The sequence below is a fragment of the Uloborus diversus genome, chromosome 8 (assembly GCF_026930045.1).
Source record: "Uloborus diversus isolate 005 chromosome 8, Udiv.v.3.1, whole genome shotgun sequence".
Taxonomy (NCBI): Eukaryota; Metazoa; Arthropoda; class Arachnida; order Araneae; family Uloboridae; genus Uloborus; species Uloborus diversus.
Genome location: NC_072738.1, coordinates 86880585 through 86895325, shown reverse-complemented (window position 1 = coordinate 86895325; position 14741 = coordinate 86880585). Strand labels below are relative to the sequence as shown.

General features: G+C 31.7%; 2 protein-coding genes across 2 annotated transcripts in view; both read left to right on the top strand.

Annotated features, from left to right (window-relative positions):
* Positions 1-64: 64 nt before the first annotated feature.
* The window catches only part of LOC129228100 (bystin-like), a 59242-nt gene continuing 44565 nt past the window's right edge, over positions 65-14741 (top strand). Inside the window, exon 1 of the mRNA XM_054862740.1 lies at positions 65-308. Within this exon, the coding sequence (XP_054718715.1) occupies positions 174-308 (135 nt within the window). The 5' untranslated portion in view covers positions 65-173. The remainder of the gene's footprint in view (positions 309-14741) is intronic.
* On the top strand, positions 330-1793 carry LOC129228101 (tRNA (adenine(58)-N(1))-methyltransferase non-catalytic subunit TRM6-like). Its single transcript, XM_054862741.1, has one exon. It carries the CDS (start codon positions 396-398, stop codon positions 1602-1604), a length of 1209 nt encoding a protein of 402 aa, XP_054718716.1. The 5' UTR covers positions 330-395; the 3' UTR covers positions 1605-1793.

The following is a 14741-nucleotide window of genomic DNA, read 5'->3' as shown; positions in this document are numbered from 1 at the left end:
AGAAAAATCTTGTTTTCAATGATCTAAACTTAAAGTACAATGACATTTTAATCAAATTTTGATTCAAAAAGCTGTATTACAGCAGACAAGAGGAAAATGAAAGCACTAACTATAACCGCAACAGTTTGTTTATGTTTTGCTTCTGCGACAATTAGAATTAGTTTAATTTAGAAATGGGAAAAGTTAAAAAAAATAAATCAAAGAATTCTAATCGCCATGATCCTTTAGATCAACAAATAATTGAAAATAACTTCGCAAAATCGTCATTTCGGAACAAAGTAAGGAACAGACAGGACGAAGATGAGGAGGTAAGTCGGGTTGTACGCCATTGAACCACGTGGAGAGTGGGCTCGTTGTACTATTCTCTGTATATTTTGTATTTGTCAATTTTTATAATGTCTGATGATGTGTCTGACACTAATTGTATTAAGGGAGGTGATTTTGTCATAGTTAAAGCGGAAAATACCCTCCGTTTAGTTGAGCTGAATAAAAGTAAGCCATATTATTTGGGGAAGCGTAAGGCAAATTTGTACTTTGCTATAGGTCAACCATACGGCTCATTTTTTGAAATTAAACCAGATGGCAATCTTAAGAAATCAGCAGCTGCCGAAGTAGATGAGAGTTTGAATGTAAAAGTTGGAAATGATGAAGAAACTAAAGATAATCGAGCTCTAATTGATACCGGTAACTCGCAAAAACTAACAACTGTTGATATAGAAGCGTATAAAGCTCAAGGTTTATCAGGACAAGAAATGGTGAAAATAATTGTAGAAAACAGCAGTTCATTTCGTGAAAAAACGTTGTTTTCAAAAGAGAAATATTTGCGTAAGAAACAATCTAAGTACATGAAGTTTGTTCAGTTATTAAAACCAAATGTACGTCTTCTTGCTGAAATGTATTACTCTCAAGGTCCTTTAAAAATATGCAACTTGAGAATTGATTCTTTATCCCAAATGTTAGCATTTTGTAACATAATGTCAGGTTGCAAGTACATGATAATTGAAACTGTTTGTGGTCTGTTGACTGCATCTGTGTTAGAACGAATTGGGGTGCATGGATGTGTGATTCAAATGCATTTGGGACCTTCCTCAAAAAATCCTTGCCAGCAAACAATCAAAGCATTGAATATACCCGCGACAACAATGGAATCCTTGCTGTACAACATAGATCTGAAAAATGCAATGAAGATACTACAACAGGAAAAAGCTGATGATGGCTCTGAGGCTTGTAATTCATCTGCCACTGATAAAAAACCTAAACTTGCCAAAGAGCACTATGGGAATAAAGCAAAAGAAATTTTATCCTACAGAGACATGGACAGTTTACTTGTAGCAGTTAAACATCACCCAGCCAATGTTTTGCCCCTGATAGATTTCCTAGCATTCTCCAGACCATTTGCCATATTTTCAATGTTCCAAGAGCCCCTTGTAGATTGCTATGTTAATCTAAAATCAAGAGGAGATATTATATTGCTAAATATTTCTGAAACATGGTTTCGCAGGTATCAAGTGCTTCCTGATAGGACCCATCCATGTTATACCATGTCTGGAAATGGGGGTTTTCTACTGACTGGAATAAAAGTGGACAAAAAAGCATTGTATTGATGTTTGTATTTACTGAAACTTGGATGCATATGTAAACTTCATGGATATGTATAAAAATACTTATTTAAACGTTACAAAAGACTTGTATTTATCAATTTCTCAAAGTGAAGATCAGTCTTGCATAATGTAGACGAACGCGTGCGAACGGCGTTCGCAGAAAATTTTTGGCTCTGCAGAATTTTTTTTTCAAACTGCTAACGTTGATTTAAAAAAAAAAAATTTAAAGGGATTTTTTAAGAAAATCCTAAAGTTTCTGTTAAAGCCTTTCTCCAAAAGAGAGAGAGAGAGAGCCTTTTAAAGCACATGTGTAAAAAAAAAATTCTTTTGGTAATTTTCTTCAGTTGGTGAGAAATAAGCAAACTAGTATATGTTATTGCAAAAAATAAATAAATAAATAAAATAAATGATTTATGTTCAATAACATTAATGTACTTGTGTGTTTAAGTCAGGGTTGGCCGGATTGGACCCAATGGGTTTTTTTTGAAAAACCCCATTTAAAAAAACCCATTATTTAGCCCACTTTTGGGTTTTTAAATATTTTCTGAGAACTTTTTTAAAAAAAAAAAATTAATTTAAATACTTTTACAATTTAAACTTCTTTTTTATTTCTTCTTCACAATAGGCAATGGACATAAAAAATGAATTTTGAACTTTAATAGTATTTCTTAACTCTTAAGTGCATGAAAAATACTTCAAAGATTTAAAAAATATATATTTAACTTTTATCTTTAACTGGTCAATAAATAACTCAAATTATCTTGACTAAGTCCTGTCACGTCAGATTTTCTCGATATTTGCAGATTGTACAAAGGATACTACTTTAGCTAAAAGGCTCTCATGTGAATTATTTTCTGCAAACCAACACGTCACAAAACTCGAATAAACAAGGTATATTTTTTAGAAATTAACAGGTTTTACAAATGGTTGGACAGAAAACGGGATAGGATGTACAGTATCTTCATTATCTTACGAAAAAGTTTAATATTTCTTACTCTGTACACAGAAATAGAAAAACAGGCAACATAAAATTAAAAGAAATGACTTAATTAAGCTGGAATTCAGTAAAAAGGGATTTAAACTACTTGAGGTTCTACAGTAGTTTTGCATAACAAAATGAAATACAATAAAGTAAAATACAAAAAAAAAAAAAAAAAGTCGAAATAAAAAACGAACAAATAAAAAATAGTTTTTATCACTCAAGAAGTAACTTTGCCTTAACTGTTGATAATCATGGAAACCAAAAAAATCTGAAACTTCACCATTCTTGAATTTTGTCGTCTTTTATACCCTTCTTCAGAAAACGCTGAATTTTCCAGCTTTTTTTTATCAAGACAATTTTTGTGCTTTGTCCATATACTTATGCTACAATATGCTACGAGTACCCACCTTTCCCCTAAAAAAAGACAAAAAAACCCACATTTCTTTAAAAAAACCCAGCTTTAGTTGGGTTTTTTTTGGGTTTTATTTAAAAAAACCCTGGGTCCATGGGCCTTTAAAAAAAAAACCCGAGTTTTTGCCAACCCTGGTTTAAGTGGGAAAAATATGAGATTTTTTTTAAGGTAAAAATTATAGTATTCCATGCTTAAAAAAGCAAGTTTACTAGTATAAAAGGAGGTTTTTGTTCAGCATTCTATTCTGATTATTTTTTTTCGAGAAACAAACCAACCTTAAATGTAGGTGCCTTTTTATAAATCTGATTTTATTATGCTCTTTCTTTTTTTTTGTTGAAAATCTAAAGAAAGTTTTTTCTGTTTTCCATTATTAAAGTATTATTTTATAATTCCATTATAAAACAATCATTCCACAGTAAAAAAAAAACTGAACCACTCACAAGAAGGCAGATTGTCGTATTTGGTAGATATTTTCAGGACAAACTTAAACTTGACTAGGTTTACCTTTATATACGTATTCCATTGTTAAAGCAAAATAAAATATTTTGTTGCGAACAATGCTATTAATTGTAGAATACAAGCACTTACTATAAGTTTTCTGAGTAAAAATAAATACTGCTCATTACTTATCAAAAATCTACTTTACTAAACCAGAGTTAGGATTGGAATGGCATTAAATGTCCTGTCTTTTTTTTTTGCTTGAACAGTACCTAGTATATTTATATAGCATTTCCTTGTTTGTAATTTATATATACTTTATAATCAAACCACAATGTATTCCTTTCTTGAAATTGCATAGTTTCCAACTTTAATAATCGAGTCTCTTTTTCTTCCGATAAGTTATTTAGTTCACTGATATTGATGATTTGTCAAGTCACTGATGACTCACTTACAGGTTTAACTTGATCAATAAAAAAATTGAATACTTTATTAAACTTAAAAATTTTTATTCAGCAAATAAGGTGCTTTCCTTGTCAACTTAGTTTTTATTGGGCAGTAAGTTCATACTGGTGGTATATTTCATGTAACTTAGTTTATAATTGTTTTAATTTTTTATGTTAGGAACTTAATATTTTGAAGCAAGGAAAGTGTATGCCAAATTTCAATAAAAACTTTTACAAAAGGGAAAAAAGTCTTAGTTTTTCTTTGTATTGTGATTTGTAACATGTAAAAAAACTGATTCCAACTCTTCAGATCAGTATTGCCCTTCCTTTTCTTCCTTGTACACTGCACAATATATCAAGCAAGGCTGGTGAAAAAGCATTTTTGTTTTTGGTGTAAACACTATTTGTTAGGACAGTTTTATAGATTCTGTGAATTAATGGTTAATGAATGTTGAATATTCATATTTGTACCTAATTTCTTGATGATAAGCTAAATACCTAATTAAGTAAAATTATTTCCTCGTAAGTAGGCTTGCCAGATTTCTGAAATGTTCAACCGGGACACCTGAAGAGACGCCAACCGAGTGTCGTGGGTATTCAAAGGGATTCACACCCTTGACTGGTTTCTTGCCCCGGGCGGCAACTTCTGATCGGGGGGGGGGGGGGGATAAATTCGATTGGTGTTTTCAGGGGCGAACTGGCCAACCGGTGTGCCCCCCCCCCCCCCTTCTGTGTGCCTGTGCGGCTTCATTTTTTTTTGCGTCCTCGAATCGTTTGCCCTTGGTTCCTTTTTTCCACCCCCGAACATTCGTGACTTCCGCTTTTTTTTTCGCGCCGTCGAACCTCTTCGGCTTTTTGCACAAACCTGGATTCCCAAAGGGCTTTAGGTGTCCAGGTTGACGCCCTCTTGGGGGACCTAGTTCACCCATGGGTGCCTGGCAGGAAAAATCAGCTTATTCTAAAAAAATTCAGAAAATGCAAGAAATATTAAGCAATTAAAATCTGAAATTAGAAAAAAAAAGAGCAATGCAAAAGTTAATCCAACTAAAAAAGGAACAAGTTACTCATTAAAAAATAATTAGCAGGTTATATAGAAATCATATAGGTGGGATTTTATGCATTCTTTCGTGCATTTGGCTGACAATTGAAATTGATTTATAGAGTCCTTTATTTTTAAAAACAGCAGCATATTTTTCAAAAGAAGTCGATAAAATGAAGCAGCGAGCAGGAAGTGGCTCTTTACACAGGTATTTTTAGGTGCTAGAGAGTGGGATAAGTAAGCACTTTTAATGGGACTGGAATGGAACACATGTACTACCCGCCTAAATACTTTCGTCTCTAAGTCCCTATCGTAAATTAAATAATAATTTACGGAATTTTTATTGCTTCCTCGTTGATCAACTACTGGCTCCTGGTGTAAGCGCTGTGCTATCGCCAATGGCGCAATGGCGAATTTATTTCATGGGGCGGCACAGTTTACGATTTAAAGTATGCATAAACTTTTTCTTGTGATAAAACCATACATCAAAATAGCTTTTCCTTTACTAATGTTCTAACTCGCCCCTTTTCTTAGAACTGGAGGAGGGGAATGAGCTTGTAAATTTTGCCAAAGGCATTTACAAGCACCAGCAAGTAAACATATTGGCACAAAAAGGAGGGAAAATGCCTTGTCCCCAAATTAAAAGAAGGAAAAAATACTGCTAATTTTGTTCTGTAGTATTTATTGTGCAACTATAAAATACGAGTATTTGGAGATTTTGTTGTAACCACTGACCGGTATTACACAGAACAAAGCATTAAAATAGCAGAATACTTAGTTTACATATTATGAAGAATGAAGAGGCGGGGCTGGATTCAGGCTACTGCCCCGGGGCCCCCACAATAAATGTTTTACAAAATATCTTAACTTTCACGGGTCAGTAAATTTTACGTTTTTTTCTCCTAGAAATTTTTTTTGGGGTATTTCTACTGGGTGGCGAAAAATAAGGGAGATCAGGGAAAAGTCTGGGAACTTTATTAGTCAGGGAATTTCAAAAAAAAATCAGGGAAAAATGATTTTATGAAGTTTTTTTTTTGCTTTACAAAATTAAGGATCCTTATTTCCTACGCATTTTTGACCAATTATCTGTTCATAAAAAAAAAGTAAAATTAATGAGGTGCGATTATACACTGCCGCATATTTGTACATCTTTTTTCCTCAACGTCAAAGTATTGAATCTTACTTATTAACCACAGGATGAACTTCCAAAGATTGCGTCTGTTAGGTTGTTTATTTCACCTAGCTTGAAATTTCCTTTCACGCTTTTAATGCGAGGTAAAATAAACAACCATACAGGCAAAGAGGAAGCCTTTATTAATTCCTTAGCTCCTTTGCCTTTATTCCATTGACTCGAAGTGATTAGCATACTGTAATCAAGATTTCAAAAAGAATTCTTTGGTTTTTGAATTAATACTGATAAAAGCTTAAAAGTTATTACATCTTCATTTTTTTAATTTAGTTGTTAAAACTAAACTTTCAATCGAAAAAACTTTGTTTTTTACCATTATACTATTTGCTGTCACCGCAGATTATAAGGGTTTTCTTTTTTTCAGACTTAAATGATTCTTTTATTTTATAACCAAGTTGTATTCTTCTTTTATGTATTTTAAAATTACAGGGTTCGTACGCCCTTGAAAAACCTTGAAAAGTGCTTGAAAAAAAAAGGTTCATTTTCAAGTGCTTGAAAACCTTGAAAAAGTTTTAAAACCTTGAAAAAGTTTCTTAGTGCTTAAATTCCCTCAAAAATCAACGAATTGTGCTTAGAAGTTTTAAAAAAGTATTTCACCAATGCAATTTTCTGAACATGTGTTCAGTATGCAACATCGCGAAAAATTGCTTCCGTGTTTGGGATTTCAATCCTTTTGCATCTTGTAAATATTTTGATGTTTTTTACAACCGAAAGATATTTTGACATATGGTACCTTAGATTAGTTTATTTTTGTTTGATTTCATTAATTATAACAAAGAAATTAATTTGGAAACCATGACAACATTGAACTTACTCGGGTTTCGCGGAAAATTGCTCTTGTGTTTGAAATTTCAATCTTTTTGCATCCTGCAAATATTTAAATATTTTGGCTAATCAAATGTTAGTTTCGCATATGCTACCTTAGATTAGTATTAATTTTAATGAAAAACAAATAAATTTATTTCATGGGAAACATGCCACGTCGAACGAACTCAGACTTTGCGAAAAATTGCTTCTCGTGTTTGAAATTTCAATCTTTTTGCATCTTGCAAATATTTAAATGTATTCACTAATCGGATGTTATTTTCATATTTGCTACCGTAGATTAGCATATTTTATGTTTAATTTCGGTAAAATATAAGTTTATTTTATGGGAAACATGACAACATTAAACTTAATTCGCGAAAATTTGCTTCCCTTGTTTGAGATTTCAATCCTTTTGCATTTTGTAAATATTTTTCTATTTTTGGCAATTAGTAGTTATTTCGACACTGCTACATCAGATTAGCTTATTTTATTTTTTATTTTAATAACTAAAGAGTTAAAGAATTTATTACCTTGGTCTTGTTTAATTATTTGCTTATTTATTTTTGCAATTTTGAATCATTATCTTTACCTAATTTTTGGTCATAACAGATTTTTTTTTAAAAAATTTAAATTTCAGCAGTTGAGCACCTAACAAATTAATTTAAAGTTTGTATTTTAAATATAAAGTTGATTTATATAATTTTATTTATAAGTACATCATTTTTTTATGTCTGTTAAAATAAATAAGGTGTATAACAGGGGTGGTTGTGTTATGATTATTCACTTGAAATCCAGTAGTGTTCGTTTTTATGCTTTTACCTCCCTATATCTCCAATTTTCCCCCTTTTCCTCAAATGTTCAAAATTACTACTTTATTAAGGTTGTGGGTACTTGGAGCTTACTGAAAGAGGCTTTAATCAGCAAAGAAGTAGATAGCTTAAGGAGGGTCATTCATCTTCATTTGGATCTAATAAATTGACCAGTACCAGCCTAGCTAGGCCCAGTGCCTGTTGCTGGTTATCAACAGGCACTGGGCATGGTATTTCTATGCAGAATATTTTGACTTAATAAACTATTTTATGAATTGTATGCATAGCAAAAGTTATTGTTGTACATATGTATATTCAAGTAATAGGGGTCTTAGTTTTAAAAATTATTCCCTCCCCTCGCCCCATTTTGCTCTTTGAAACTTTCAGGTAATGAACCTGAATATTATTGCCTTTCTAAATTTAAATTCTAATTTCAACAATAACCCATTTTTTTCCAAAATAAAACTACTTTTGTCATAATATATGTCAACTTCTTGTGAATCTTTTCAATTTCGAAATATGGCTCTATAAATCTGAACTTGCACATTTATTCTCTATTTGCAAGTTAATCAATGAAAGCTGAATAGGCTCAAGTTTGCATTCAGAGTATTTATCACTGCTTAAGCTGCTTTTGTATATTTTGAGGTGTAGAGACTGGACTGTGGACTTCATAAACTTTTCTTATTTCCTAATTTTTAAATTTACTCAAGGACAGTTGAAATGCCTTATTGGCTGAACAGCTAATAAATACATACGAATAATTGATTTGCATACTTATAAATGATTTGCAAACCTAATATTTTTAGAACTTAATAGTGCAAACTGAAATAACTTTCTGGGTAGTGTTTTTGTCCTAAACGCCCTTATATTGTAATAAACCACTGTATAGATATTGGAAATAAATATTGAAACCGGGGGGGGGGGGGGGGGGAGTGACTTCAAAAACTCCTCTCTGGCAATGCCATTGAACTTGGGTATTTTAGTTTCTTCCCATAAAAGTTAAAAGCAGTTATGAAAGGTTTTTTTAATTTGCTGATTCTAGAAAATATACAAACCTCTGACTGCTGCAAGCTTTGAAAAACCTCAAAATTAAACCTCTTGGTATCTGCTTCTCTTTATGACCAAACTTTTCAAACATTTTCAGAAAAACTTTCAACGCAGTAGATCTTTCATCAAAGCGTCTCTCATTGTAGAAAAAGCAATTTTGTTTTCCTATACTTTTTTGTATTATTGCCTTATTTCCATGTGTTTGTAGTAAATGAAATCTGCATACAATATTTTTAGTACAAATTTATGATATTGCCTTGAAAACAAAATTTTTTACCTTGAAAAGTACTTGAAAAGTGCTTGAATTTTTTTCTGCCTAAAGGGTATGAACCCTGAATTAACTAAGTACTTTTTTTTCTGTTTTTTTTTCTTGCATTTCAAAGTTTTTTGATACAAAAGCAATCTAAGATTTTTTTCGTTACATACTTAAATCATTTGAAATAGAGTTAACTTGTATACTTAAGTAAATACCTTTATTTTTTATTGTTAAAATGCTGTATTCATTCATTGAAACCTATGTTCTTGATTAGAGAAAAGCTCCCTATGAATGGATGTCAAAAGGTTTCATCTGTTTTGCATAAATGTGTCAATTCGTTATATAAGAATAACTACATTACTTCTATTCTTTCACTATTACTTGTTATTCTTGCAACAATTATTATACTGTTTGAAAATTTAGTTCAAAATAATTTCAAATACTTTTCAGTTCTACCATAAATACACATGACGTTTTAAGAGTGAGATTAATAGTTTCTTAAAATTCTTATGCTAAGTGGTTTCTGGAAGCAAAGTATCTTTCATGTAGAAAAATTTAATATACTGTTTTGTCGTTTTTTTTCCCCAAAAAAAATTGACTTGATATTTTTTTTTTGCCATTTTGTTGAAAAAGTAGCATCTTTTAAAAATATATCTTTAGTTTTAAAATTCTTATGCTAAGTGGTTTCTGGAAGCAAAGTATCTTTCATGTAGAAAAATTTAATATACTGTTTTGTCGTTTTTTTTTCCCCAAAAAAATTGACTTGATATTGTTTTTTTTTTTTTTTTTTTGCCATTTTGTTGAAAAAGTAGCATCTTTTAAAAATATATCTTTAGTTCATCAACTTTACACAACTTAAAATGTTTAAATTACTGTATTTTATACAAACATACAATGTATTTCAAGTAGAGCAAAGAAAGGAAACCATTACTATTGGTAATGTAAATCAGGGAAATTTGGTGAACTTAATCAGGGAAAAGTCAGGGAACTTTTTTTCACAATTCCTGTCGCCACCCTGTTCTACAAAGAATGCTTGCACAAAAATAATATTATTATTGATATATCAAAAAGCCCTGATTGCAAGTATACATTTACTATAAATTTTTAATTTGATCGAGCATTTCAGTGGCATATATATTTTACTCATTTAATTTAATCTGTACCTATGAGTTAAAGAGAAATAAAGTAAAAAAAAAATCCGCAAAATGTTCAACTTTGCAGCTCATTCTTACAATGTCTTGCTTCTTGAGCTCAAAAATTTAAAAATTATTTGACGAAATGACTTGAATGGAAATTTTTTTACAAAAATACATGTCGATTTTCTCCCGCTTCCAGCTTTTTTTCGATATTTTTTAACAATAACAAAGAATTCTGAATTAATAATTAAAAATCTGTTATAATTTTCTATTAGCAATAAATTGCATGGGGCGCTCTTTTTTTTTTCATAAGAAAGAACTTAGCCCTTTAAGTTGGTGAAACCCCTATAATATTTCGCTTGAAATTTATTATATACTAAATGTATTAAGGTTACAAGAAATGAAAAGCAAAATTTTAATGTTCTTGCTATTACAAAAATTAATTTCGAAAATACCGTTTACAAAACTCGCAATCATAAAAATAGTCAAATGTCGCGCATGATTTAAATATTAATACATCTGTGATCCTTAAATTCATTCATTCAGTTTTTTTTCTCATGGTTATTTATTATTTAGTAGTGGTTTTTAAATAATGCATTTTCAAAATGACGTGTTGTAGTAAGTTCATTTTTCACAAATTGAAACAAAAATATCTGTTCCAAAGTAGATAAAAAGAAGTAAAATGTGTTCTTATGTAACACATTTGAACAAGAAGAAAAGACGCCCTTGCAACAAAAAGGCGTCTAGAGTCTAGACAAAGTGAATATTTCCGTGAAGTGGATAACCTTAAAAATACATAACTTTTAAAATGAAATGTATGTTTAGTTTAGATATAAATAAGAAACAGTAATTTTAAGTCTATATATTATAATAATAATAATATAAAAAATAAATAGCAGTAACTTCAGGATGTATTTACTATTAAATTGCTAATCGAAAATATCGGATATATACATATATATCAAAATATTCAGATATATATCTTTTCGAACCCTGATTAGGGGTCTCCCCTCCTTCGTTGCCCTGGGGCCTCCACACTTACAAATCTGGCCCTGCGAAGAGGGCAATTCTGTAAATAGTATTAATATTAACTTAGATTATAGCTGAATCAGGCTAAGAACATTGACATTGAGAATTTCCTGCCTACTAGCATAAATGCTAAGGACCATAGGCGGTTTTAGGGCTCAGTTCCTGGGGGGCAGGATTTTTTTTTTGAGCAATATTAGTTGTAATCAAGGCTGGATTTAGACTTAATATGGCCCTAAGCTGTTTCAGCTTTTTGGTATCTTTTGTAGACCCGGACAACTTTTCTGTAGCAAAAAAGGTCAAAGTGCCCCCCCTCCCCACTATGTTTTATACATATGGTAAATGATGTGAAATGGTGTAATTTTAAGTAGGGAATATACCCAATTAGATATACCAAGTAAAATATACCCAATTTTAGGGGGTTCGGAGGTTTCTCCCCCATAGGAATTTTTGTAAAATAGATATAAAATTCTGCATTTTGATGCCTTCTACAATTGGAACCACAAAGATCTCTGAAAAAAATAGCAAAATACTCTTTTGCCAATTACGATAATACACAATGAAAATCGTTTTCGGGTGAACAAATCGGTGGCAGTAGTCCTCAGAGAGAAAATGCGAGGGAGAAGATAAGATTATATGTTTTGTTATTTGCTTACATCGGCTGTCGGTTCAATTCAATTAGTTTTTGGTCAACCCTGTAACCCACCCACAAATACAACAATCAATTAAATACAAAATGATCAATAGTAAAAAATACTTTTAAAAAAATGGTGTACAGATTTAGAAAATACATAACAGGAGAGTACCATGCTGCCCATTTGGACAATTCATAATTTATACACTTGATAAGAAATTAAATTGAAGCACCCTTTACTAAGGAATTTCAAAGACTCATCTAATCCGTTTCAAGAACTCGAAAGCAATTAAAGTTATTCAATTACAAGCAGTGCAGGAAACGAAAAGGAATAGAGGTGGTATTTTTTCCCCCGTGCTGAACAGATTAACAATATGTAGTAGAAATAAGATAGAAGCAAGCAATACAAAAGAATTTCCAAAATACTGCACTGAATTAGGGATTAAATAAACAGCAAGATGTGAAACATGTGAGTCACAAAAATTTATCTCAAATACTATGTTACAAAAACGTGAGAACCATGATTTTTACATTTTTGATGCAAGATGAGGCAAGAAACTGAATTTAACATGTTTCAGCATTTATTCCTTTACCGTCTATCCCCTCCCATTTGTTATAAATGTTGAAATTTATGGTTTGTATACGTACTTTTCCAAAATTTTTAAGGTTTTCAAGCACTTTAAAGTGAAATTTATTTTTTGAAGTCCTTCCCCCTCCCCTTTTTGGTATGGAACAAATCATGAAATTTTCTGGAGTTGAGGGCCTTCAACAAAGCAGGTGTCCGAAACTATTATATAGCTTGTTTAGTTAATAGGAAAATCCGCTTTTTTAAAATCTTTGTTACAGTTTCTAATTTGAAGTATTGCAGCTGAATACACAGCTCGTTTAGTCAATATCTTCACTTATATACTTGCTCTAATATCTTTCAGTTCAAAGTAGTCGTTTTCAACACATTTCAGCATTTCAGTAACCGTATTACTACTTGTAATATATTGTATGGATTTCTCCCCCCCCCCCTCATGGACCGATTTACACACCTGGGTGCCCCGGGCACTGACAAATATGGTGCCCCCCCACACAAAAATATTAAGGTATATAAGTGTTAGATATTATTTTGATAGAAAGAAAACTTTAAAATATCGATTTCATACGAAAAAAGTTAATAATTAAGATGTTTTGCAAAAAAATCATTTATTATAAATCTAAAATAAATTTATGGTTTTCATGTTAGAAATTTTTTTACAGTTGCAGATGGAAAACTATGATACAAATGGTAAAGGTAAATCATAATGTGCTTTCTGCGCATCAATGATTCTTTATATGTTTTCTCCTTTGTTTTCTTGTAGTAAATTCATCTGTAATGTTCTCATAATCAAGTTTTAGGTCAAACTTCCTTCTATTGATAATAGAGCTAATAAAGATAATTTACCATCAGAAATGAAAGTACGCAAAGGACACTTAATTCTCTTCAATAGCGAAAATGATCGTTCGTCACAATAATTGGCTAATATGCTTTCATTTAATAAAAAAATTGTCAAATGACGAAAATTTTTTTTTCCCCTTTAGTTAGAGGCCCCGAACACTGGTCCCTAAAAAAAAAAATTGGTGACAGAAATTTGGTGCCCCGGGCCCCAAATGCCCTGCCGTTAATCAGTCCCTGCCCCCCTCCCCCAGAAAAGGACAGTCGCTATTCTCTTCATTTTCGATTCTGAACTATTCAAAAAAGAAAAAAAATCATGATTTTTTTCTTCAGGCACAAGAAGAGGCACACTTTTCAAGAGGCACATTGCCCGCCCCTCCCCAGAAGGCTGAGTATATTAATTTTTCAAAAACATTCCATATTGTTAAATTTAACGCGCGTTGGGAAAACAAAATAATTTAATAGGAAAAAATATAGAATGTTGTGGGGAAATCTAAAATCTTCAAGATGCAACACTACATAGTCCCCTTCCAGTAGCCAAAACTATTTGAGTGCGTCTCAAATCTCGTTTCCAGGGCTTCATTTTCACAAAATTCCAGGGGACCTCGCCTTCTAACAACATCAAAAATCATTTGAGACTGCTTTTTTAGAAAGTACAATTTTGAAAAACTGCTGAGTCCCATACTTTACCAAATGTGGTCTATAGTTACGTTTTTGATACTTCAATTTCGGGAAAATTCCGAACAAGGCCCTCAAACCTTCTTTCTCTAAGACAATCCAATTCGTCAGAACTTGGATTTTTTAAAACAACAATTGCATGAAGCATTTAGCACGCAATGCCCTTAAAATAGAGGGAGCTGATGCTCCCGTGTAAATTCTGAAAATAATAAAAACTAAAATTCCAATAAATAAAGGAGAGAGCTCCCTCTTCCCAGTGTCACTAAATGTTGCTTAAATAATTTGTCTTTTAGGACTTCTATTTCAAAATGTTTTTTGGGGAGAGCCACAGAGCACCTTCCCTAACATCATTAAAGTTTGTCGGTAACTGCGTTTTGGAACTTCAATTTCGGAAAATTAGGAGAGGAATGTTTGATTTCACTCTAGTTTTCAAAAGAAAAAATCAATTGGAAGTAGCCTCTAAATCCGCTCCCTTTCCCTAACGTCAGTTAATATCGCCTAGAATAGCGTTTTTAAAACTTCAGTTTCTAAAAATTTATCTAAAAGTCCCCACGAAGAATTCCTCCTCACATTACATCACAAGAGACACTCTAAACCTGCGTTCTTAGGACTACAATTTCAGAATTTCTCCGGGGGAGAGCCTTCGAACCCTCCTATCAGATAAGGAAAATTTCAAGTGTGCCTTCTTAAAATACCTGTTGCTCTTTCTGCAAGTGTAGTTAGAAAGGTTTACAAGCAACTTGAACAAAAACTTTAAAAATATACTCTCTAGATTATATTAGATATTAGATTTTTGCTTACTGTACTTTATAACTTAAATT